At 42.0% G+C, this 27,272-nt stretch overlaps 1 protein-coding gene across 4 annotated transcripts in view; it reads left to right on the top strand.

The window, feature by feature from the left end:
- Nucleotides 1-27,272, top strand: part of mark4a (MAP/microtubule affinity-regulating kinase 4a) — a 33,802-nt gene continuing 6,530 nt past the window's right edge. For 2 of the 4 annotated variants that reach the window (XM_026327904.2, XM_026327906.1), the window contains exons 1-15: nucleotides 1-605; nucleotides 2,952-3,149; nucleotides 5,985-6,038; nucleotides 11,134-11,182; nucleotides 11,486-11,551; nucleotides 13,710-13,780; nucleotides 13,875-13,931; nucleotides 14,432-14,668; nucleotides 18,908-19,027; nucleotides 22,208-22,307; nucleotides 23,803-23,912; nucleotides 24,223-24,409; nucleotides 24,764-24,975; nucleotides 26,191-26,294; nucleotides 26,950-27,234. In XM_026327904.2, the coding sequence (XP_026183689.1) occupies nucleotides 552-605; nucleotides 2,952-3,149; nucleotides 5,985-6,038; nucleotides 11,134-11,182; nucleotides 11,486-11,551; nucleotides 13,710-13,780; nucleotides 13,875-13,931; nucleotides 14,432-14,668; nucleotides 18,908-19,027; nucleotides 22,208-22,307; nucleotides 23,803-23,912; nucleotides 24,223-24,409; nucleotides 24,764-24,975; nucleotides 26,191-26,294; nucleotides 26,950-27,234 (1,904 nt within the window). In that variant the 5' untranslated portion in view covers nucleotides 1-551. Of the gene's footprint in view, nucleotides 606-2,951; nucleotides 3,150-5,984; nucleotides 6,039-11,119; nucleotides 11,183-11,485; nucleotides 11,552-13,709; nucleotides 13,781-13,874; nucleotides 13,932-14,431; nucleotides 14,669-18,907; nucleotides 19,028-22,207; nucleotides 22,308-23,802; nucleotides 23,913-24,222; nucleotides 24,410-24,748; nucleotides 24,976-26,190; nucleotides 26,295-26,949; nucleotides 27,235-27,272 lie in introns of those variants that run through there. The other 2 variants (XM_026327903.2, XM_026327905.2) reach the window with 2 other exon arrangements.

Below are 27,272 nucleotides of genomic sequence, written 5' to 3'. Positions count from 1 at the left end.
CAGATTTCTGAGCATTTCGGCCTTTGCCCGCTGCACCGTAAACTGTGTCTTCCTGCGTCCTGCTGCAAAGGGGAGCGGGTTGCATTGGCGCCGCGGTGTTAAAGTGAACGATTATATCGGTCAGTAGCCTATTATGACCAGCAGGGATGACACACATCCAGAAGGAGCCGTGTTTGTTTTGTTAGGCGAAATGAGGCAGGGGGTGGAGAGTCGCCACAGAGACGCTGGGCTCCGGCCAAACATCACCGCATTTTAGCGCTTATTCGATGCTTGGGATTTGCATTGCATTGCATTTGCTGCATCCTTGCTCGCCGAATTTTTTGCAGAGTGCATTGTGGAAATGCAGCTTGTCTGAGGACACCCCCTTCCAGACATCCATTGCTGCCGTGATAGGCAGAGGTCTCCTCTCGACCATGGCTCGGCTGGTTGGGGAAGAGGCAGATTGATTCGGGTCGCATCTGCGGTTGTTATTCTGTCTGTGGAGCCTGTAAATATCATCTCACCGTACAACATATCGTGATTCTCACTCAGGGAAAGGGGAGAAAGAAAACATGTCTTCTCGATCTGCATTACCGTCTGGAAACGACAGGAGTACTGGAGACCATGTAAGTGCAGTTGCAGCCTATAGCCTGCGTTTGTGTACATGCAAAAAATAAATCGTGCATCGCTAAACGATGTGGCCTTTGACGTTCACTGGGTTTATTCACGGTGCAGACTGGGGTCATAGTGCAGTTCTTCCTCGTTAGGTGAAAGGACTCCAGGGGCGATATTGGATGGATATTTTAGCAGAACAGGCTCCTCCAAAATGGGCTAACCTTGAGTGTCTGCGCAGGGAAATAGCTGATGGTGGGCAAACAGCCCGGATGAGTCCATCCGCATACGATAACACTGGCGGATATGCGCAGAAAGCCTGAACACCAGCCGTCACTTCAGATTTTAAGACTGTGAAGAGATAGTGATGTTACATGCAGGCTACTCCTTGCTGCTGTTGTTGCTGCCTCTGCATGTGTGTGTACGTGCATGTGCATATATTCTCCAGAAATTGAATGGGTGGGAGGAGAGCACAGAAGGCCAAGATAAATGCATAGAGAATATCTGGCTTGTTCTCACGGAGCGAGGGGATTACTGCGTAAAATGATGTGCAGTCCATTGCTGCGTAGCCTAAAAAGCGCCCAACCCCAGAACCAGCGGGTGTCAGACAGCGCCACACATTCAGTACAGTGGAAAACAGTAGCGTCCTGCAGGAAAGAAAGAAGCTAAAGGGATCTATCTGTCTATCTATCTATGTATCTGTCTATCTGTTTATCTATCTATCTATGTATCTCTTTGTCTATCTAAGTATCTATCTATCTATCTATCTATCTATCTGTCTATCTATCTATGTATCTGTCTATCTGTTTATCTATCTATGTATCTCTTTGTCTATCTATCTATCTATCTATCTATCTATCTATCTATCCTAAAATGCTGACATGACTGATTGATTTATGTTTCATTATGTCATTTTTGTGCCTTAAACATTTATGGCAAGATTCCCCACCATCTGTTTGTCAGCAGAGTGACAAATCAGGACTGAGGGATGGTTGAGCCGGTAGATATGTGAATGTGTGCAACTTGATCTGCATGATTGTGTGTGAGTTTACGAGGTCTAAGATTGATTATGAATGCAGATCTGTTTCTTCAATTAGGCCTGATCTGGATCTGCTGTCATCTCTTTATAATTAAACATTGATGACAAGGTGACAAGTGGGGCACTGACTTGACGGGTGTCATACAGTAGATGGATTAATGTACTCCACTGCATGCTGTGAAAACCTTTGGTATTGTTGGCTGGGACTTAGTAGTGTGTAGACTGTGGAGACACGGTCCAAATTGGCTCTAGGTGGGGTATGAGAACAGGAATGGAAGCATGGGAAGGAGGGAGTGTCTGAAGGAGGGGCTTAAGGCTGTGTGCGTGTGTTTTTGTGCGTGTGTGTGTGTGTGTGTGTGTGTGTGCGTGCGTGCGTGCGTGTGTGTGCGTGCGTGTGTATGTGTGCGTGAGTGCAAGCGCAAAACTCAGAGCAAGATGACATGCTGGGGGGATGGAACTGTAATGCCTCAGGGTCTGGGACTGGCCAAGGACCACTGTGCTGGCATCTGCTCCTTTTTTACTCTTTCTTTCTGCATCCCTTTCTCTTAGTTCCCAAATCCTTTATTCTCCTTCTGCCCCTTTTGAGCCTTTCTCTGTTTCCTGGTATTGCCTTTTGTCATAACACCACCCCGTACCCGCACCCTCTGTCTTTCCTCCTCTGTGTTTTGCGTTGGTTTGTCACATAACAAGATGAAACTTCATACTGTCATATATCAAGCTTTGTCTGTGTAAATGGACAGGGTTGTCCTCCCTTTCTCATCTGCTCTACTTCCTGGTTGGAAATGATCTGTGACTCAAGCTTTGGACTCTGTCATCACTGCACAACAATGGAGGATGTCTTCAGTGAAATGCAGTGAAATTATTACTTTTACAGTCTGCCATGCTGCATGAAGACATCCGCCAGCAGTCAAGTAGCAGACCTCTAAAGAAGCTGCTGAACCTAAAATGGAAACATTATGTTCACATGTTCATGAGCTGGACAACAGCTGTTAACCCAGAAATGAAGGACATGTTACTCAGCCCAGCAGTCTACATTTTGTTTATGAAGTAAACATCTGCTGGTATCATTTTGGTGCTGTAGCAGTTATGTCACTTTGTCACCTCATCATATAAAAAGGTGACCTGCTTATCGTAGCCATGTTTACCTGTGTAGTTTATGTCAGAGATGTACACTCACCTGTCAAACCAATGACTGCTCAGTGACTTCCACAAATGCAGCAGATACTGAGTGTGAGCAATAACCCACCGTGACAGGGAGTTACCCGGACCTGTGCTGTGAACATCTGCTCTGTTTAACTCCCTTCTCCTCATTTTCTTCCAGCATGTGTCACTGGGGGCCAGCCGCTCAGACAAGGCCACCAGCCAGTCCAGCCGCTCTCTGGGTGCCCGGTGCAGGAACTCAATTGCCTCATGCTCCGACGAGCAGCCGCACATAGGCAACTACCGTCTGCTCAAGACTATTGGCAAGGGAAACTTTGCCAAGGTCAAGCTGGCCCGCCACATCCTGACAGGCAGGGAGGTGAGACATGGGGCACCTGTGGTCTAGGGTGGAAGGAGGGAATATAGATGGATGGATAGATGATGGATGAGTGAATTAGTCATGTTTGTATCATGTAGTAGTTTGTATAGTGAGGATTTTAAAGAAATAATCTTGTCTTTGTAATTGACCTCATAAATGCATTTTTCCGATGTAAAATTGATGTCTTCAGTCATTTCAAGGTAACATTATGCTAACTTAACTTACAGTGGGTACGGAAAGTATTCAGACCCCTTCAAATTTTTCACTCTTTGTGTCATTGCAGCCATTTGCCAAAATCAAAAAAGTTCATTTTATTTCTCATTAATGTACACTCAGCACCCCATCTTGACAGAAAAAAACAGAAATGTAGAATTTTTTGCAAATTTATTAAAAAAGAAAAACTGAAATATCACATGGTCATAAGTATTCAGACCCTGTGCTCAGTATTGAGTAGAAGCACCCTTTTGAGCTAGTACAGCCATGAGTCATCTTGGGAATGATGCAACAAGTTTTTCACACCTGGATTTGGGGATCCTCTGCCATTCTTCCTTGCAGATCCTCTCCAGTTCTGTCAGGTTGGATGGTGAACGTTGGTGGACAGCCATTTTCAGGTCTCTCCAGAGATGCTCAATTGGGTTTAGGTCAGGGCTCTGGCTGGGCCAGTCAAGAACGGTCACAGAGTTGTTCCGAAGCCACTCCTTTGTTATTTTAGCTGTGTGCTTAGGGTCATTGTCCTGTTGAAAGGTGAACCTTCGGCCCAGTCTGAGGTCCTGAGCACTCTGGAAGAGGTTTTCTTCCAGGATATCTCTGTACTTGGCCGCATTCATCTTTCCTTCAATTGCAACCAGTCGTCCTGTCCCTGCAGCTGAAAAACACCCCCACAACATGATGCTCCCACCACCATGTTTCACTGTAGGGATTGTATTGGGCAGGTGATTAGCAGTGCCTGGTTTTCTCCACACATACTGCTTAGAATTAACGCCAAAAAGTTCAATCTTGGTCTCATCAGACCAGAGAATCTTATTTCTCATAGTCTGGGAGTCCTTCATGTGTTTTTTGGCAAACTCTGTGAGGGCTTTCATGTGTCTTGCACTGAGGAGAGGCTTCCGTCGGGCCCCTCTGCCATACAGCCCCGACTGGTGGAGGGCTGCAGTGATAGTTGACATTGTGGAACTTTCTCCCATCTCCCTACTGCATCTCAGGAGCTCAGCCACAGTGATCTTTGGGTTCTTCTTTACCTCTCACCAAGGCTCTTCTCCCACGATTGCTCAGTTTGGCTGGACAGCCAGGTCTAGGAAGAGTTCTGGTCATCCCAAACTTTTTCCATTTGAGGATTATGGAGGCCACTGTGCTCTTAGGAACCTTGAGTGCTGCAGAAATTCTTTTGTAACCTTGGCCAGATCTGTGCCTTGCCACAATTCTGTCTCTGAGCTCCTTGGGCAGTTCCTTCAACCTCATGATTCTCATTTGCTCTGACATGCACTGTGAGCTGTAAGGTCTTATATAGACAGGTATGTGCCTTTCCTAATCAAGTCCAATCAGTTTAATTAAACACAGCTGGACTCCAGTGAAGGAGCAGAACCATCTCAAGGAGGATCAGAAGAAATGGACAGCATGTGAGTTAAATATGAGTGTCACTGCAAAGGGTCTGAATACTTATGACCATGTGATATTTCAGTTTTTCTTTGTTAATAAATTTGCAAAAATTTCTACATTTCTGTTTTTTTCTGTCAAGATGGGGTGCTGAGTGTACATTAATGAGAAATAAAATGAACTTTTTTGATTTTGGCAAATGGCTGCAATGACACAAAGAGTGAAAAATTTGAAGGGGTCTGAATACTTTCCGTACCCACTGTATATTCTATCAAGTCAGTAGCATCTTAAAGGAACTGAGAAAATGTATTTCAATCCATTGTTCAAGGATAGGATAGATAGGATTTAAACACCAAATACTAAATGACAGCATAAATTGGTATCACTTTCTAATGAGGTGCACTTTATAAAACGTTTATAAGTAACTGCATGATTAATGTTTAGTAAGCCATTTAATAAAGCTTTGTATAGCTTTTCTAAACAATTATTCAACAATTTCCAGAAAGCTGGTAAAAAATATCTTTGACGGATTGGACCATATGACCACTTACCTTTGTCTTAATGCATTAAACCAAATCATTACTGCATTATCACCAAATAGAACAGATAACTCCTGGGCAAAGAGATCTTTCATAACCTGTCAACCCTGAAAATGTTATTGTAAATGGCTTATATCAGCTCTATGAAGCATTAGTAAAGCCTTAGAAAATGCTTTATAGATAGTAAGTTTGTCAAAAAATGATTAGTTTCTAAACCTTTCATAAAAAGTGACTTGATTGAAAGGATATTATTTGGATGCTATTAGTATTTGTGTTTTGAGTCAGGACTGGTATTCTCTAAAATAGGGTAGATAATAGCATTGATTCATTTTAGGATTTTAGGCCAGGTCTTTATGATGCTTAAAACACTTTGAAACCAGTGTTTCACCAGAGTTAACCCAGTGCCTGAGTTAGCTGTGCCAGTGCCAGTCAGCAGGGATTAAAACCAGTCAAACTGTCTTTACTGTGGCCTCAGTCCAAATTCACCTGCTTTAGTAAATAATCTAATACCATCCATGGGATTATTTTTGATGGGATTATTTTTGTTTATGTTGTTGGCTGATTGATTTTTGGGTACAGATAAGTGACATCAGTAGGAAAGGCTTCTGAGCATCATGTAAGGAGGTGGTTATGAGTGAAGGCAAATTATAATGGTGGTGTGTTTCTGCTTCCTCATCAAATACTTCCTTCATGTCTCTTCCAGGTTGCAATAAAAATCATTGACAAAGCTCAGTTGAATCCAACCAGCCTGCAAAAGGTGAGTTTTCCTTTTTGTGCTTATATATTGTTTACTGAAGAATGTGGGCATCCTGTTCAGGCTCAGAATGATACACACTGCACATAAACAGCAGCAAAGAATCAAATATGTGGTTACACTGATGTAATTTATCAAAAATGTAGATATGCTGTTGGTGGCTTGGTTAGTGTTCAGGTTTATCCTAAGCTGTTTCCTCATCAGAATGGGCACAAATGAGAGAGCAGCTAATAGAGTGAGGGCTCATGGGATGTGATGAGGCTTGGCAGGTGTTAGGGACTGGATGGGAGCGAGAGGAGACCTCTGCTCCAGAGATCGCCTCTCATCTCTCTCTGAGCTAATTGCTGCTCTGAGAGCAGGGGTGGCTTATCTCGGAAACCGCGGTCATTCAACTCAACCTGTCCCTTTTTTTTTTTAAATTTGTGTTCTTAATTTTTCTTCCACAAGCACAGGTTTCTGTGGATAACAATAAAAACATGTTGCTTTTGTAGCTGTTTTGACAAAGATTAGTTGTGTGGCTCTTTCACTGTAAGATGTGTCTTTTGAAATGCTTAGGTGTGTGTCACAAGGAGGGCATTTTATTTCCTGCTGATCAGCATTGTGAGTATTGAGCCAGAGTGGTGGACACTCAGTGTTTGTGGTGCATGAAGGTCATGGACAGATAGAACAGTGGACACTTCAGTCTTACCACTTATTAAGGGCAACTTCAGCGTGACACAGATACACATTTGACTCAGATACAGCAGCTGGAGTCACAAACATCTGGAGCAGGAGGTCTGGACAGGAAGACATCCAGAAACAGCATGGCTGACATGATGGCCGTTAGATTAGGGTTGATCACATGCTCAGATATCGCCATCTTATCTCCTAATGATATTGCTGCCTCATGCAGCTGGATTGCACACAGTCAGGTTAAGAACTATACTCAGGTGAAGGAAAAAAGCTTACACAGACAAAGAACACAGACAGCATCAATTCGGTAGTAATATTGTTTATATATACACGTGGGTCAGAGTTTCTCCCTCATTTAGCCATACTTGTAGCTCACTCTCTGTGACTATTTCTACCTCCCTTGGCCTGCCTTAGCTCCTCTGCCTGTGGGGCAAGAAGTGAACAGACCACAAGGATCAAGTCAGGATTGAAATAGTTGTGCTTTATATGAGTGTAGTGTATGTGTGACTTTTGTTTGACTGGCAGATGTCTGTATATCCTGCAGTAAAAGTACAAGGTACAGAGAGAACAGAGAGAGAGGGAGAGAGCACAAACTAAGGGAGAGAGAGAGCACAAGGTTAGTGACATTCAGTGGTGGAATATACATGAGGTGGGAGGACAGGAAGAGAGGGGAGGGGATGGGGGGGGGGGGGGGGGGGGGGGGGGGGTTAGGGTAGGGGAGCTCAGTGCACCGATGGTCCTCGGGCAGTCTAGGCCTATAGCAGCATAACTAAGGGATGGTTCAGGGTTGCCTGAAGCCAGCCCTAACTATATGCTTTGTCAAAGAATCTAGCCTTAAAAGTACAGAGTGTCTGCCTCCTGAACCCAGACTTGGGAGCTGGTTCCACAGGAGAGGAGCTTGATAACTAAAGGCTCTGTCTGCTTTTGGAAACTCTGGGAACCACAAGTAGACCTGCACTCTGAGAGCAAAGTGGTCTATTGGGATAATATGGTACTATGAGGTCTTTAAGGTATGAAGGAGCTTGATTATGAAGGGATTTGTATGTGAGAAGAAGGATTTTAAATTCTATTCTATATTTTACAGGGAGCCAATGAAGAGATGCCAATATAGGAGAAATATGATCTCACTTGCTAGTTCCTGTCAGGACTCTGGCTGCGGCATTCTGGAATAATTGGAGGCTTTTTATGGAGATATTGGGACATCCAGATAGTAATGAGTTACAGTAATCTAGCCTTGAGGTAGCAAATGCATGGACTAGTTTTTCTGCATCATTTTGAGACAGGATGTTCCTAATTTTGGAAATGTTGCGCAGGTGAAAGAATGCAGTTCTAGAGATTTGTTTTATGTGTGAGTTAAAGGACATGTCCTGGTCAAAATTAACTCCAAGGTTTTTCACAGTAGTGCTTGAGGCCTGGGTTATGCCATCTAGAGTAGCTATAATTTTAGAAAAGTTATTTCTGAGATTTTTTGGCCCAAATATAATGACTTCTGTTTTCTCTGAGTTTAAAAGTAAAACGTTACTGGTCATCCAGGCCTTTATGTCAGTTAGACAGGCTTGAAGTCTGGTTAACTGGTTAGTGTTAACAGGTTTAATAGATATAACTGAGTGTCATCTGCATAACAGTGGTAATTAATAGAGTGCTTCCTAATGAAATATCCTAAAGGAAGCATGTACAGGGTGAACTGAATCGGTCCTAGCACAGAGCCTTGTGGAACTCCATAACTAACTTTTGGGGAAAATGACTACAGGTAATTTAGAAGGACCTCTACTATGGTTTAATGTTTCACTTTACTACCATTGCAAAAATGTCAAAGAAGATTCAAAGCATTTATTGTGATATGCACAGTAAGGAAAGCATGTTTCCCTGTACAATGAAATTCGTTCTTTGCTGTCCACACTGAATGCCAAATAAAAGGCATAAGGCAGAAAGATTTGATTTACAGAAAACAATCATTTTTATAGTATATAGTTTTTTCATTTGAGTTCCTTTTTTGATACATACCTTTTCCAGAGTCTCTGCAGTTTTCATGCAGTGATAACCATGACCCTGACTGCAAATTCTCTTTGCTTTCTTTTTCCCATGGTCCTTTTGAACGCTGGCATCCTGAAATGCTGATACTTTGACTCATTACAGTTCCCGTGCTTATATCATGACAGAAAATGGATTTTCTTTATTTTACCAGGCTAGAATATTAGATGTTTTAAACTCTAATCCCAACCTCTATACTAGCCAATCTTCCTGCCTGTTGCTTTTCTTGGCTTGGACTGCCTGCTGTGAGAGACATTCATGCAACATTTTGGACAGGACTGAGGAGAGAGAAAGGTCTGGCCAGTGATTGGAGAGAATACAGTTGGCTGATGATAATAGCAGACTTCTTTACATACCCGAGGGCTAGAAAAAAATCCCTAATACTGAAGACATGAAAGAGCTCATATTAGCATAATCTGGACAATGATGTATGTAGAGGGGAGAAGGAAAGAGGGAGATGTATTGTACAGGGGTGGGTAGAAGACGGCAAGCAAGAAGTGAAGTGAAATCACAAAATCAAACCTCAGTATCTGTGAAGAGGGATTTCTTTTAACAGGAACTGGCAAGTGGCACTTGAGGGTATCTGAAAACAAATATGTGTCAGTTAGAAATTACTTACAGTTAGTCGCACTTTAATGATAGATCTTTAATAATACATCTTTTTCTTCTTCCAAGCTAAAACTCACATACAAATTATTTTGGCCAGCTAGATTTTTAAAGACATGAACGTTATTGTCACAGTGCATGTGTCAACCTGACAACCTTATTGTAGGTTTGCTATTTATTCACATTAATGGTGACTAGGGTTGAACTTGTTGGGAGCTTGTTTATTATTTTGACTGATTGGACTGCTCAGACCTGCCAGTGGCAAGCAGGGAATTAAAGGGATGACTTGGATAATGAGAAGCTTCAGCACTACGTATCCCAAGATTCCCTCTAGTACAGCTGGAAAAGAAGGGACAGAGCCCAGTCTTAATACCTGGGTCGCTATAGCAACAGTGACGTTGGAGCTCTGCTAGAGGAGAAGACTGCTAGAGGAGCTGAACGAAGGAGGAGGGAATGGAGGGAGTCACATCAGTAAATAGCAGAGGGGGAAGGATTGAGAAAAGAGGATAGAAAAGCTTATCGCACCATCTTTTCTTTTCAGCTGGAGTTGACAGTGGTGAGGCGAGTCACTGGTTTTCAACTATGGCCATTTACTGTGCTGTTATATACATAAAACCAGGGGAGCTGGCTTAAATTTAATCTGCTGCTCTGCTCTGACAAAGTATAAAAATATATCCCCAGAGTAGACATATCACATGCAGTGAGAAGTACTCAGACTAGAAGTTGATCTGTTTTTGGCTGCAGATTCTTCACATTTCTGTGTGGGCCATTTATTACTATTTGTAATGGTGAGAAGGTTTGTTCATTATTGTCACCCTTTTAAATTCTCATTTTGGGCGAATCTCGACAAAAGTGATGTTATTTTTAGGACATAACCATAATTTTCTCTGTACATACTGGTCCAGCTCCTGGGTGTTAGGGGCTCTTAATTTGATTTCAGCAAACAATTTGTAGATTAATGTGCAATGTAAGCATTACTATATGATAAATAACTGCCTTCATCTGTGGAGTGATGCATTCAAAGAATGTTTGTGGTTTATATAAGATAAGATAAACTTTATTAATCCCCGAAGGAAAATTCAGGAGTTACGTTTGCACTCCTGTAGGACTGGTGGACTCACAAGGGACAGTTTTAAAAAAATCAAGTCATCGATTATTTTTATTCCGCTCGTTCTTCTTGCCTACATTAACCACAATGCAATGTGAACACCAGCATTCGGTCAGAGATTTGGGTGTTATGCTAGTAGCAGCTGATGTTACCTTGAGTCTTCTTTTGCAGCTTGCTTTGACAATATAACATTTCACATATGCAGCCATTTAGAATTTAATATATTAAGGATATTGTAAAATTATGCAAATGTTCTATTATATTCAATCTTTCTTTTCAACTCCAAAAGTGTAACGCCACAGTGAAGAGTTGCATAGATGTCAAATTCTGCTCTGCATTTGAAATGTTGTTGCTTAAACCACGTGATTTTGCAATTAGAAAAACATTCACATAAACTTAAGAGTCAACATTGGTGATCTAAATGAAATTAAAATCAGATTAATTTATTTCTGTAAAATTTACTGTCCAGAGTAATCTCTGAGTGAAATTATTATGAGGGATTTTGATTCAATTCTTTTGTTTCTGAGGAAGAACAGTAATTATTCAGTAATTCAATGTGAATTAAAATTTCCTAAAAACAAGAATTTTAATTAATATGAATTATTACAATTTTTGTGACAGTGAAAAGAAAATATTTTCATGTCATCATCATGACATTAAAATTCAGTTTCTTTTTCCCAGCTCTTCCGGGAGGTACGAATAATGAAAGGCTTAAATCACCCGAACATAGGTAAGGCACATGCATACTTCTCAATGGACTGTTTGTATGTGAGCATGTGAGTTTGCTACTATGTATGACCAGAAGAAAGTGTGATCTTGAAGTAAACATTAGAGGATTTATTGACAAAAATCCAGCAAGTGACGTTTCAGGTCTCATATAGAGGTCACAAAATGCGATTGGTCTGAAGCTGAAAGGTCATATGGATCAAAACTCCACAGCATTGACAGGTGGTTCCTCACTTTTGAGGCAGACATGCAGGATTTGTTGATACATATGTATTTGATTTTAATCATATTCTGTTTTGTACTATAGTGCAGCTGTTCGAGGTAATTGAGACGGATAAGACCCTTTACCTAATCATGGAGTACGCTAGTGGAGGTGGGTACATTCGCCATCATGTGGAGCTACACTTTGCTTTTTGCCTGAAAGAACACTTATTGGGGGAACTAATAATTAAAAAGGATATAACCGCTGTTTATTTAAATGCTATATATTTGCCTATGTTGAAATTAATACATAAAATGAAACGCATATACCATATTAAAGGCTCTGACTAAAGGTTAAAAAAATCCATCCACTGTAAAGTCGTCACTTTCCATTTGTCAGAAAATCACATTAAAGTCAACCACATAAGAAATAGTGGAGCACATAGTACCCAGTGATAATAATACTTGTCATTGTTACAGATATATTTCGTACAGATTATCCCATAGCATTCATTAAAGCTTAGAAATGTTGGTCTGTGTTTTCTTTAAACTCTAGACAGAGCTAGGCTGTTTCTAGTCTTTATGCTCAGCTAAACTAACAGTCGGCTGCCTGAGGCTTATATGTATTGAACTAAGATTGAGAATAGCATCAAAGCTTTTACCTAACCTTTGACAGGAATGCAAATAAAATATTTGTTTTGTGTTTGAAGCTTTCCTTTAAGAACTGTACCTTAATTTTCTTTATAACTGGGTAAATTAACAGTAATTTTCCTGCTTGGCCCTTATGGGGTCCCAATCCCAATACTGTAATGCTCTTTTCAATGTATTTTTTAATGTTTAATGTGCTTATTATTATAAAAAATATTGTATCGTGCTTGTTTTCACATTAACAGTTTATTGCAAAACCTCTTTAAATTCAAAGTTTTTATTTCAAAATGTTGTTTTTCCAAGGTTGTTTTTCCAAGGCCAAGAGGGTCAGATAGTTATTTTACTGCGTACCAAAACGTGTGATTTTTTTGGGGGGGTTCTAAGCTATTGAGCCATGGACAGTAAAAATTGCATTGTACAGTAGATGTTTTTTCCTGTTAATCTAATGTGATAGAGAGTATCTTTAAATGCCTGGAGACTCTCATCTACTAGGTGTTGCACAGTGATTCAACCGTAATAGAGTATGGAACTACAACATAAATAACTAAGCAGCCTCTGTGCAGTAATGGTGCTGCTGTTTAAACTGGCTTTTAGCACAATTTCAGGAGAATGTCAGCATGTCTAATGTCTCCTTCTTGCGTACATTAGTCTTTTTTATGTTTCTACCTGTTTCTTGTCACTAATCTCATTTTTCTGTGTGCTGTCCGGGACCATATCATTTACTCACTGTGACCTTGGTGAATATTGCAGACACAGTTTCAAATGTGTTTTTTTTTTTCAGGCCCTCTGTTACTTTAAGTCACAGATAACAAGAAAGGAAGTATAACTGCAAATGCTTCAACTTTCTTTGTTTAGCACTTTTTAAAAACAAAGTAGACCAAAGAGCTGTATAGGATAAAAATATAAAAGCTTAGAATGAAACACCAAAAACCACAAAACAGATACTATCAAAATAAATAGGATAAATAAATAATGTCATCATCTCAGACTGTGTCAAACACCATTGAAAACAGATGAGTTTTAAGAAGACATTTAAAAATAGATATTGACAGATAGGATAAGGAAGTTGCAGTGGCCTATGAAGTCCAAGATGCACTGTACTGTATATTTAAGTGTGTATAGTATGATTTTCACCAACAGTTACCAACAGCTAAATCAATCTAAGATCCAGCAGCTACTTAATCATACTGATACTTGAATATCACTGTACAGAAATATGTCTGAGGGTGGTAGGTCAGAAGAGGTGTGTGCTTATAGAGCTTTTTATTAGGGATAAATGGTGAAACAATTTTGGAGAGAGCTGGGGGGCATATTTTATATTTATGTCATATTTCACATTTATTCCATTATATATTTTCATTATATGTTTTATATTTTGATATTTTAGAAAATAAGCTTCCTGTGGTTAACTTAGTTTAACATAATCAGTGAGCAGGGAAATATCTAGCCTGACTCTGTCCTAAGTTAAGTGGTAAGATGGCTGTTTCTTCCTGCCAAAGTCTAAAGTGTTAATCAGTGAGTTAAAGAGGACTTGCATGTGGATCTTGTTATGATTGGACAGACCCAGGTGAGCTGTTTTAGTCTGTTCACTCTTTATATTATTATAAAAACAGTATGAATTTTGATTTAATGCTTCTGGCCTTACTACCTGACTGATGGGCTTCTGCTGCACTCACCTACAGGTGAAGTGTTTGACTACCTCGTGTCTCATGGAAGAATGAAGGAGGTTGAAGCCAGAGCCAAATTTCGACAGGTACAAGTACACCACCACTTGATGCCCTCATTTGCACCAAACCTCACTTTTAATTGTCAGTGCTTTAGGTTTGTGTGTCTCCTCATGTTCACAGATTGTTTCTGCTGTCCACTACTGCCACACAAAGAACATTGTCCACAGAGATTTGAAGGTGAGAAAGCTCCAAAAATCCCATGGTCTGCTTTAAGAGAGGATGAATTATGACTAGTCTGAGACTAGGACTTTTCTTTCAGTGAGAGATTATATGCAACTGAAAGTTTTGGGACTAATCGTAAAATGTGTCGGTGAAAACGCCCAGGCATTAATCACAGTAAAGAAGCACTGATGAGTGGAGAGACTGGGGAAGGCAGTCAGTGTCTGAATGTTGTTGGATGATGTTAAAATTATAACATTCCCAAACACAAGCAGTGAAATTAACATACAGTCTGAGTCGTGTCCAGTGTCTATATTGTTGGACTGCACATAAATGTCACCCCCTTCCCCATCTGTCTCTCATTCATGTTCTTTTTTTTATCCATCACAACTCCCTTTCTTGTGTTTCTCCCACTTTCACATTCTTTCACTTCCACATCCAACACCCCCCCCCCATGGCTCCTTCTCCCTCCCACCCTCCTCCTGCTTCTCCTCTGCATCAATGTATGCATGACTCAGGCAGAGAACCTTCTGCTGGATGCTGACGCCAACATCAAGATTGCCGACTTCGGCTTCAGCAACGAGTTCACATTGGGCAACAAGCTGGACACATTCTGTGGCTCGCCGCCCTATGCTGCCCCAGAGCTTTTCCAGGGCAAGAAGTATGATGGGCCCGAGGTGGATGTCTGGAGTCTGGGAGTCATCCTCTACACGCTGGTCAGCGGCTCACTGCCCTTTGATGGGCAGAACCTTAAGGCAAGTAGATGGGAGGAGGGACAGTCTGCTCGGGCACAAAGGGCCTCAGGGGTTCATAGTAAGAGTCATGGGTTTACATGTGTTGAATTATAAAAACTAAGGCATACAGTTTGGTTCTCAAAAACCTTACACATAATATCAGGAAAAATCTGTCCTTTTCCCCTGATTGTCTGTAATGTCAGTGCATCTTAGAAGAAAGAGCAGTTGTAATTTTGCAAAAATAGCCTTGGATTCTGTGAAAGACGTTATAATGCGCATTAGATATTCATGTCTGTGTTGCTACTATTCAGTATTTTTTGCGTTCTCATAGGCACTGTAAGACCTCCACACAGTGCATGGTTGAACCTTTAAGTATGATGAATATATGTTGTCATGTAACTGAGGAATCATTCTCTTGAGCGTCATAAAACTCATTATTTTAAATGTGTACTGGTTTTCTGCTCTTAATTATTATTATGGGATAAATTCTGTTTACAGTAATAGTGGATGATAGAAGTTCTGCCTAGCCCCACTGACCCAAAAGTGCACATATTTATGCATATTCTGATTCAGATCCAGGGATGTGTGACATGTAGACATGCCATCCTGGTTGTGAATGTGGTCCTGAGCCCTTCTTTCTCATTTTTTTCCAGGATTTTTTCTGTAAATATCATTAATCTTATTTATGTAGTTGCCTTGTGATGTTTGCTGATATAGTTCATAATTTATGTCATCCATAAATTACAGCTTAAAATAAAAAGTGACTATAAACTGTACTTGAAAAGACATTTGCCAGAAAGAATCTCTAGCCTGATTGATGCTGGATTTTGTGAGGCCAGTCTGGCTATTTGAGAGGATACTGATGGTGCTAATTGATGATAATGATTTTCTTTTTTTCAACAAATAATATAATGAATCATTGTAAGCAAACAGGTTGCACTCACACTGCTGTGTTAACATACAGTATATTAGCATTCATTCGTGGTTTTTCATTTTCTGGAGTGCTTCATGCCACCTGGCAAATATAAAGCCCAATATTCACTGGTTCTTGATCTGCTAGTCTCCACTCTGCTTGCCTGCGAAATATTAGCTATGCCTGTCTGATGTTTGGTGATGAAAATCTAATGTACTATGTCCTTTGTTAATCAAAAAACATTATAGCATATATAATAATATAGCAGCTTTAAAACATTTTGGCCAAGTGAGCACATTTGAAAAATTAACATCACTGTTCTCTGCTGTACAAACTGTAGAATAGTTTATCTTCATAAACATTTTGTATTTTTGCACTGCAATATTTTGTTAATGTTGTTCTCAGGTGTCATATTCACAATGTATACAGTATGTGATAAGAGAGTATCTCACATCTGCCCATTTATCAATCAGTCTCTAAAACAAAGGTACTGGAAGCATTTAGTGGGTCATGCATACAGTGTTCCAATGAGACTTGCTTACTTCCCTCAAAACCTTTGGCTGCCCTAAGTGGGCTTTCAACAAGGCAACATCCACATTAGGCAGAAAAACCAGAGACACAGCTGAGCCTTGAGATCCACATAGGAAAAACCTGGTCATTCCCTATGTAGCAGGTGTTTCAGGGAGGCTTACACAGGTTTTTGGGAAACATCAGATACCAATGCACCTCCATTTAAAAGAGACAGGACACTCATTTGAAGACAGTGATGTATACATTTTGGACAGAGAAGATAGGTGGTTTGAGAGAGGAATCAGAGAAGCTATATATGTACAAGTGGAACAACCCTCCCTTAAAGGGATGGAGGGCTCAGACATAACTTGTCTTCCATCTACCAGGCTGCCCTTTCACCTGTTCCCAGGAAATTAAGGAACACATCCAATGTCTTCCAGGGAGGACACATTCTTGGTGAATCAGAGGGGTCACATGAGTCTACCATTAGATCCTCACCTGAGCTCACTCTTTTGTTCACCTAACAAGCCTATTCAGACCAGGTGTGAAGTGAAACCAACAGGAGTGTGGGTCTAACGAATCTCACCTGATTTACATAGCTCACCTAATGAGCCTATGGGACTAGGGGTGGAGTGAAACCAACCCGAAGGATAAAGTTTCAATTCATATCAATTCAATTCAGTGTGTATAGCGCCAAATCACAATACAAATCATCTCAAGGCACTTTACAAAATCTAAAAACCCAACAAATCCCTTATGAGCAAGCACTTGGCGACAGTGGAGAGGAAAAACTCCCTTTAACGAAAGAAAAACCCTCCAGCAGAACCGAGCTCAGTTTGGGCAGCCATCTGCCTCAACCGGTTTGGGTGAGTGAATAGAGGAGAGAGAAAAGAACAGCAACATTAAACAACAAAGACACTGCAGGTTGGTAGGGCCAGTAACTGCACATCAGCGATATACAGCTCCAGGACCAGGGACACCTGCAGAAGGTACAGAGAGAGAGAGAGGGAGAGGGAGAGAGCACAAGGTTAGTGACATTCAAAGGATTAAGATTGCAGCTACTCCTCCACCTCGACCTGTGCTTTGAGGAACATGACCATTTTTATTACTGAGGGGGGTTGATTCATTCAGACTGACAAATTCATCCTGCTGCAGCCAGGTTTCAGTAAAGCAAAGTCAATTTGGTGATCAGTTATCAAATCATTTACTAACAGAGATTTAGACGAAAGAGACCTGATATTTAATAATCCACATCTGACTGTTCTGTTTTTCTGTTCAATAAGAGGAGTGGTCTTAATTTTTATTATTATTAATAAACTCGGCCATATTTCTAGAGATGAGAGCTGCACCATTCAAAGTGGGATGGATGCTGTCCCTCGCTACCAGACCGGGTTTTCACCAGAAAGTGGCCCAATTGTCTATGAAGCTCACATCATTTGCTGGACACCACCTAGACAGCCAGCGACGGAACGACGACATGCGGCTAAACATGTCATCGCTGGTCAGATTGGGGAGGGGTCCAGAGAAAACCACGGAGTCCGACATTATTTTGGCAAAGTTACACACCGACTCAACATTAATTTTAGTGACCTCCAATTGGCGTAATCGGGTGTCATTGCTGCCGACGTGAATAACAATTTTTCCATATTTACGATTAGCCTTAGCCAGCAGCTTCAGATTTGACTCGATGTCGCCCGCTCTGGCCCCAGGAAACATTTGACTATGGTTGCTGGTGTCTCTAGCTTCACGTTTCTGACTATGGAATCGTCAATTATCAGAGTCGGTTTCTCAGCGGGTGTGTCGCTGAGCGGGGAAAATCTGTTAGAAACGTGAACAGGCAGGTGATGAGCCGTGGGCTTCTGCTTAGGAGTATGTTTCCATCGGACCGTCACCCAGGCTAATTCTCTGGGCTGCTCCGGAGCTGCCCTTGGACCATTAACAGACCCTGAGACTGAGCTCGGTGGCTCCACACCTGCTAACAGGGCTAGGCTAGCTGGCTTTAATTCATAGGTGCGGAGCCGCGCTTCCAAATCAGTGATCCTCGCCTCCAAAGCTAGCACAACCTTACACTTATAACAGGTATCATTATCGCTAAAGGAGGCTGAGGAATAACTAAACATGTGGCACACTGAGCAGGAGAGAAAGAGGGAGAAGCCATGTTAGCTAGCCAGCTAGCTAAGCTAACTGGTAGGCTAACGAGCGCTAAGTCTAGGAATAGCAATAAATACCGGTCAAAATAGAAAGGTACTTGGACTAGTACCGGAATGTGTAGTGGTTAATGAAAGTTTAGTTGGTTTTTAGGTGTGTTAGACAAAAGCTAGTCTGTTGCTAATCTGTAGACGAAGAGCACAACACTCTTGCAATAGGAAGTGGATCCACTTATCCAGAAACACCAGTTTTCCATACCAGCTTTCTCTTAGACTGATGAAGCTACTTGGATGAGTAGGGAAACGTTTTGACCTAAAGATTAGAAATCCAGTTGCCATGACTCAACCTCTAGATAACTTCACCTGGATGACTGATATTGTTCACAGACAGCATATGTACATTGTAACAAATACCTTGCATTCCAAATGTGTTGGATGTTGTAATTGAGACTTCCACATCAGTGGGGAGAATAAGAATTTTCCTTTACTGTGTGCTGTGACTGCTGTCTTACTCAGAAATTTCCAAATTAACAATAAAAGCATAAGAAGTAATGACTCAGTGTTATAGCTCTTCTTGCAGCATCTGTTGCAACAGTTTTGAATTGTTTTGCATCTGGCCCCTGGTTTGTGTTTGGCGTGCTAAGTTTTAAATGTGCTGTATGTGTAACATGCTGCTAATGTGATTAACAGGAGCTAAGAGAGCGCGTGCTGAGGGGGAAGTACCGCGTGCCCTTCTATATGTCCACAGACTGTGAGGGGATCCTTCGTCGATTCCTAGTGCTCAATCCCGCCAAACGCTGCACCCTAGAGGTGAGGAGTACCACACACACACACAGCTCAAATTTATAATTTCTTCTTCTTTTCCTTTCGGCTGCTCCCTTCAGGGGACGCTACAGCGAATCCTCCGCCTCCATTCAACCCTATCCTCTGTATCCTCCTCACCCACACCAACTATCCTCATGTACTCCTTCACTACATCCAAGAACCTCCTCTTTGGTCTTCCTCTAGGCCTCCTTCCTGGCAGCTCTAACCTCAGCATCCGTTTACTAATGTATTCACTGTCCCTTCTCTGAACACATCCAAACCATCTCAATCTGGCTTCCCTGGCCTTTTCTCCAAAACATCTAACATGAGGTGTCCCTCTGATGTACTCATTCCTGATCCTATCCATCCTCATCACTCCCAAAGAGAACCTCAACATCTTCAGCTCTGCTACCTCCAGCTCTGCCTCCTGTCTTTTTCTCAGTGCCACTGTCTCTAAACCAGACAACATTGCTGGTCTCACCACTGTCTTGTACACCTTTCCTTTCATTCTTGCTGACACTCTTTTGTCACACATGACACTTTCCTCCATCCGTTCCAACCTGCTTGCACACGTCTCTTCACTTCTTTTCCACACTCTCCGTTGCTCTCGACTGTTGACCATAGGTACTTAAAATCCTCCACCTTCTTCACCTCTACTCCCTGTAACCTCACTGATCTACTTGAGTCCCTCTCATTTACACACATGTACTCTGTTTTACTGCGGCTCAGCTTCATTCCTCTCCTTTCCAGAGCAAACCTCCACCTCTCTAGATTTTCCTCCACCTGCTCTCTGCTCTCACTACAGATGACAATGTCATCTGCAAACATCATGGTCCATGGAGATTCCTGTCTAACCTCATCTGTCCATCAGCACAGCAAAAAAGAAGGGACTCAGTCGATCCTTGGTGCAGTCCCACCTCCACCTTGACCTCCTCTGTCATACCTTCAGCACACCTCACCACTGTCTTACAGCTCTTATACATGTCCTGCACCACTCGAACATACTTGTCTTGCACTCCAGACTTCCTCATACAAAACCACAGCTCCTCTCTCTGCACCCTGTCATACGCTTTTTCCAAATCTGCAAAGACAATGCAGCTCCCTCTGGCCTTCTCTGTACTTCTCCATCAGCATTCTCAAAGCAAATATTGCATCTGTGGTACTCTTTCTTGGCATGAAACCATACTGCTGCTCACAAATGCTCACTTCTGACCTCAGCCTAGCCTCCACTACTCTTTCCTATAACTTCATTGTGTGACTCATCACCTTTATTCCTCTGTAGTTTCCACAACTTTACATGTCTCCCTTGTTCTTAAAAATGGGCACCAGTACACTTCTCCTCTATTCCTCAGGCATCCTCTCACTGTCCAAGATCTTGTTAAGTACCCCAGACAAATTGCCTTTCCACTCTTCATCCTCTTCAACACCTTCCTCTCTTCATCCCTACTGATCTTTGCTACTTCCTGCCAAATTGCTTCCAAATATAATACAACAGTCACCTCTTCTACTCTGGGCTCTCTAACATTTTCCTCATTCATCAACTCTTCAAAGTATTCCTTTCATCTTTCCATCACACTTGCGGCACCTGTCAACACATTTCCATCCCTGTCCTTGATCACCCTAACCTGCTGCACATGCTTCCCATCTCTGTCTCTCTGCCTCGCCAACCTGTACAACTACATCTCTCCCTTCTTAGTGTCCAACCTATCATACAAATCCTCATATGCCTTTTGTTTGGCCTTTGCCACCTCTACCTTCACCTTATGCTGCATGTCCCTGTCTGTTCTCTTCTGTCCTCTCAGTGTCCCACTTCTTCTTAGCTAACCTTTTCCTCTTAACACACTCCTGAACTTCTTCATTCCACCACCAAGTCTCCATATCTGCTTTCCTCTTTCCAGATGACACACCAAGTACCCTCCTACCTGTCTCCCTGATCACTTTGGCTGTAGCTGTCCAGTCATCTGGAAGAACCTCCTGACCTGACCTCCCCTGTTTCAGCTCCTCCCTGAAAGCCACACAACACTCTTCCTTTTCCAACTTTCACCACATGGTCCTCTGCTCTGCCCTTGTCCTCTTCATCTTCCTCACCACCAGAGTCATCCTGCACACCACCATCCTATGCTGTCTGGCTACACTCTGCCCAGCCACTACTTTGCAGTCACTGATCTCTTTCAGGTTGAAACGTCTGCACAAGATGTAATCAACTTGTGTGCTCCTGCCTCCACTCTTATATGTCACCCTATGTTCCTCCCTTTTCTGGAAAAATGTGTTCACTACAGCCATTTCCATCCTTTTTGAGAAATCTACCACCCTGTGTCCTTCTGCATTCCTGCCCTGCATACCAAACTTACCCATCACTTCCTCGTCACCTCTGTTTCCCTCACCAACATGTCCGTTGAAATCTGCCCCAATCACCACTCTCTCACAACTAGGGATACCCAGAATCACCTCATCCATCTCCCTCCAAAATTTCTCCTTCTCTTCTAACTCACATCCTACCTGTGGGGCATAACCACTGACAACATTCAACATCACACCTTCAACTTCCAGCTTCAGACTCATCACCCTATCTGACACTCTCTTCACCTCCAGAACATTCCTAGCAAACTCCTCCTTCAGGATAACTCCTACTCCATTCCTCTTTCCATCCACACCATGATAAAACAGCTTGAATCCTGCTCCTAATCAATAGGCCTTGCTACCTTTCCACCTGGTCTCCTGAGCACACAAGATAGCCTCCTCTTCTCTCCATCATATGAGCCAAATCTCTAGTTTTCTCTGACAAAGTCCCTACATTCAAAGTCCCTACTCTTAAGTCCCACACTCCTGTCCGTCCTCTTCTCTCTTTGCCTACGAACATGCCTTCCTCCTCTCCTTCTTCAACCAACAGTAGTCCAATTTCCACTGGCATCCTGTAAGTCAACAGCACCAGTGGCGGTCGTTGTTAACACGGGCCGCGACCGATCCAGTATGGAAGTCATATTTATGATTTGCATGTTTGATTTGGCTTAAATTTTACGTCGATTGCCCTTCCTGATACAACCTCTGCATTTACCCGGACTTGGGACCAGCACATGAAGACACTGGATTGTGCCCCCCTTGTGGTTGCATTGCAGCTCAAATTTGTAATTTACCTTGTGAAAGTACAAACACTAATGACAATTTTCTGTATTTCTGTTTTTACAGCAAGTCATGAAGGACAAGTGGATAAATACAGGGTATGAGGGGGATGAACTGAAGCCCCATATAGAACCTGTTGAAGACTACAGTGACCCAGCTCGTATAGGTGAGTCAGCTGCACCACTGCAGCTGCAGCTTGGCTGTCAGCCTGAGGCTGAAAGCATGTACTTAGAGTTCTTTACTGCAAAACAACCAATCAATGTAGCTAGAAATCATTTTATTATACAGTGGGTACGGAAAGTATTCAGACCCCTTTAAATTTTTCACTGTTTGTGTCATTGCAGCCATTTGCCAAAATCAAAAAAGTTCATTTTATTTCTCATTAATGTACACTCAGCACCCCATCTTGACAGAAAAAAACAGAAATGTAGAATTTTTTGCAAATTTATTAACAAAGAAAAACTGAAATATCACATGGTCATAAGTATTCAGACCCTGTGCTCAGTATTGAGTAGAAGCACCCTTTTGAGCTAGTACAGCCATGAGTCTTCTTGGGAATGATGCAACAAGTTTTTCACACCTGGATTTGGGGATCCTCTGCCATTCTTCCTTGCAGATCCTCTCCAGTTCTGTCAGGTTGGATGGTGAACGTTGGTAGTCAGCCATTTTCAGGTCTCTCCAGAGATGCTCAATTGGGTTTAGGTCAGGGCTCTGGCTGGGCCAGTCAAGAACGGTCACAGAGTTGTTCCGAATCCACTCCTTTGTTATTTTAGCTGTGTGCTTAGGGTCATTGTCCTGTTGAAAGGTGAACCTTCGGCCCAGTCTGAGATCCTGAGCACTCTGGAAGAGGTTTTCTTCCAGGATATCTCTGTACTTGCAGCTGAAAAACACCCCCACAACATGATGCTCCCACCACCATGTTTCACTGTAGGGATTGTATTGGGCAGGTGATGAGCAGTACCTGGTTTTCTCCACACATACCGCTTAGAATTAACGCCAAAAAGTTCAATCTTGGTCTCATCAGACCAGAGAATCTTATTTCTCATGGTCTGGGAGTCCTTCATGTGTTTTTTGGCAAACTCTATGCAGGCTTTCATGTGTCTTGCACTGAGGAGAGGCTTCCATCGGGCCACTCTGCCATAAAGCCCCGACTGGTGGAGGGCTGCAGTGATAGTTGACTTTGTGGAACTTTCTCCCATCTCCCTACTGCATCTCTGGAGCTCAGCCACAGTGATCTTTGGGTTCTTGGGTGATCTTTGGGTTCTTATATAGACAGGTGTGTGCCTTTCCTGATCAAGTTCAATCAGTTTAATTAAACACAGCTGGACTCCAGTGAAGGAGCAGAACCATCTCAAGGAGGATCAGAAGAAATGGACAGCATGTGAGTTAAATATGAGTGTCACTGCAAAGGGTCTGAATACTTATGACCATGTGATATTTCAGTTTTTCTTTGTTAATAAATTTGCAAAAATTTCTACATTTCTGTTTTTTTCTGTCAAGATGGGGTGCTGAGTGTACATTAATGAGAAATAAAATGAACTTTTTTGATTTTGGCAAATGGCTGCAATGACACAAAGAGTGAAAAATTTAAAGGGGTCTGAATACTTTCCGTACCCACTGTATATCTTATCCTTGATTTTCTGGGTGTTTGTTTAATATAGAGGTGATGGTTGGCATGGGCTTCACTCCAGAGGAAATCAAGGACTCTTTGCTTCATCAGAAATACAATGAGGTTACCGCCACCTATTTACTGCTGGGCCGCAAAGGCGACGTGAGTTAAACCGATCAATCATGAGGTGTACATGCAAAATAACGTATCAAGAGGGTGGACTATTATTTGGACAATATGGAAAAATATCACACAGTCTTCACAATCTCTATACTGTCTTACACAAGTAATGTTATTTACTAATGATTCTGTGCGCAGGCAGGTGAAACCAAAATGTATCAAGTAGACGAGAACTTCCTTTCTTCTCTTTTGCTGTGTCAGTGTCGCAGAGCTTATACAGATATATTATAAATGATGCCAATGTCAGGAGGACATTGTATTGGGTCACACTTCCTTTTCCACCCAATTTTAGGATGGGAGTGAGGCTCGCACAGCTAGCAGCCTGTCCCTGGCTAGGGTACGACCCAGCCCTATCACCAATGGGACCAACAAACACTCCTCTGCCACTGGCTCCTCTTCTTCTTCCACCTCCTCCTCACATAGCAAGACCCAGCGCAGTGCCTCCACCTACCACAGGCAGCGACGACACAGTGACTTCTGTGAGTGTTTTCTCTAAATTGTAATTCTTAAGGTGTTATACAGGTAGAAACTCCATCAGAACCCTTAAGGTTTGTTATGACGTTGTGAAACCTATAACATTACATTTTGTCTTTAATATAGTTTCAATCCACTGGTAATGTTCATGTCTTTTACTTATACAAGTGAATATATGGAGTTTTGACCAAGATGAGTTTGATGGTTACATGTGATATTAAAAATATTCCAGTACTATTTTAAAATTCATATTGTCTATAAGTTAAGGCTGTAGTTCTACCCTACAAACTGCACTGTTTTTGCAGAATATTTCTTATATGAGTCTCTGTGTGTCTGCTCTGCTGTCATCCAAAACAAAGGCGGGCCTTCCATGCCCGTCATGCACCCCAAACGGAGCCCGACCAGCACAGGCGACCGGGAGCTGCGGGAGGGACGAATGCCTTCACGTAAGGCCAGTTGCAGTGTTATGGGCAGCCACAGCCTCCCTCCCTCCAGCCCTATGGTCAGCAGTGCCAACAACCCCAACAAGTCTGAGATCCCAGAACGGCGCAAAGACATGACTGCCACCACAGTAAGTGACATATTTCTTGCTCATATATGGAGGAGATGGTGACTCTCAAGCGATTTTCTAAAGGCAGACAAAAGAGACCTATGCTTTTGCCAGAGGTGGCAAAAGTACTCACATTCTATACTTGTAAGTAGAAGTACAGATACTTGTGTGAAAAAAGACTCTGGTAAAAGTAGAAGTACTGACTCAACTCCTTTAATCAAGTGAAAGTAAGAAAGTACAGGGTCTGTACTTCAGTAAAAAAGTAAAAAGTAAAAATGTTTTTTTGTCGTCAATGATACACAATACATCTTTTGATAACTACACAAACACAAAAAAGAGGAAATTCTTTTATTAACAACCTGCACAGTGCTGGTACAGGGAACAAAACACATTCACCATGAATCATTCTTGAACAGTTCTTTTAAATACGGCCATGGATGGGGAATGTCTTGCTTTTCCAAATCTGCTGCATCGTTGTCGGACTCTGCAATACTCCCTGGATCTCTTTCTTCCTCCATGTTGTACTGCAAGTTTTCTCTCTATCATAACCTGTACACTCACTCGATTTTCCTCTCTAGTTATTAATGTCTTTTATGTTGTGTCATCATCTGCAGAGGCTGAAAAAGTAACAAGCCTGTTTTGATAATGTAAGAAGTAGAAAGTACAGATATTTGTGTTTAAATGTAGGGAGTAAAAGTAAAAAGCCGTCAGAAAAATAAATACTCCTGAAAAATCTACAGTACAGTAACAAAGTATTTGTACTGCATTACAACAAAGTATTTGTACTTTGTTACTTCCCACCTCTGTCTTTTGCTACAAAGGCCCATAAACTTGGTCCCATGTGGCATGTGGCATGTGCCCATGTGTTGCAGGGACAGGTTTCAGTACCATACGCATACACTGACACTCACTCATATGAGAAGTATAAATGGCATTAGAAAGAAGAAAAACACAGAAAACTAAGCAGGTTAGTTTGGTGGTTCTGTGCCAGAATACGTCCTATACTGCTATACTTCTAGTGCCATTTAGAGTTTTTAGTGTAGTAAACAGATACTGATACAACTATGCATTATTCCTCTTATAGCTAGTAATATTAACATTGCTAGTGTCACTTTTTAAACACTTTGAGACTTAGTCCATGTAAATACTAAATGTGACACTGTAATAATGTGAACTGGATGTCAAAGTGAATATTAACTAATAGCTGCCTGTTGTGCTTATGCTTTTCCTCTGTAGAATAACATCCCTGGGAGCACCATGACACGCCGAAATACATACGTGTGCACAGACCGCTCTGGCACAGACAGACACTCTCTACTGCAGAATGGCAAAGACAACAGGTACCCCTTTGTGTTGGAAGTGTAATATTCATATTTATTAGTGCACGTCTTAGTGCAGTTAGCACATGAAGAATTTAGGTACTAACTTTTTGATCTAGTTGCATTAGCACAAATAAGATGGGCCTATGATAATGCTAAACTGTAAGGGCTAAAATCATGCATTAACTTTGAAAGGTTACTGTAGGTGCATAGCAGTAGCAGTAGGCACTGTCACTTGCTCTGGTATTAGAAGGACGTGTGAAAATCTGAAATAGTCCTTCCCACTACATTCAGTGTCCTGGACGCTGGCTGGCTCAGTTTCTACAGTTTTACTAACATTATACCCTGTATCCATAATATCTGACAGGAGTAGACATATTTCTTTAATTTTGTTAGTTACTAAGCTCTGGAAGCTAAGATAGTTTAAAGACAGTTGTGTCAAAGATACATCTGATTCCATTAAAAATAGCTACAGGCTAAAATCCTGCTTTTTGTATGTGAAACTGATTATTGCACTCCTACAGCAATTTCAGACTCACAATAGACAAAAAACAATGATGCAACAGAATCAGAGATATCATCATTTTTATTCCATACATTCTTCCTTTTCGTCAAAACCTAGTGCCTACATTACCAACAATAGACTGCAGACAGTCAGAATGTTCCTTTTCTGCAGCTCCCTGAGCCACCGCATGCCCACAGCGTCTCCCTCTACAGTCAGTATTGCTGGGGCTGGAGCCGCCTCCTCCTCTTCCTCTTCAGACCGATGCCGCCTGACCCGAGGCTCCACAATTCGTAGTACCTTTCATGGGGGACAGCTGAGGGACCGTGGACCTCCGGTTTACTCCGCCCCACCCACATCACCTACCTTGTCCCACCATGATGCAAGTCCCCTGCCCCATGCCCGAACCAGGGCAACCTCCAACCTCTTCACCAAGCTGACCTCGAAACTCACTCGCAGGTAGATATACTACATGCCATGTATCACATCAGGAGACA

This window comes from Mastacembelus armatus, chromosome 14, assembly GCF_900324485.2.
Source record: "Mastacembelus armatus chromosome 14, fMasArm1.2, whole genome shotgun sequence".
NCBI lineage: Eukaryota > Metazoa > Chordata > Actinopteri > Synbranchiformes > Mastacembelidae > Mastacembelus > Mastacembelus armatus.
Note: the sequence above shows the minus strand (reverse complement) of the source record. Positions and strands in the feature narration are given on the sequence as shown.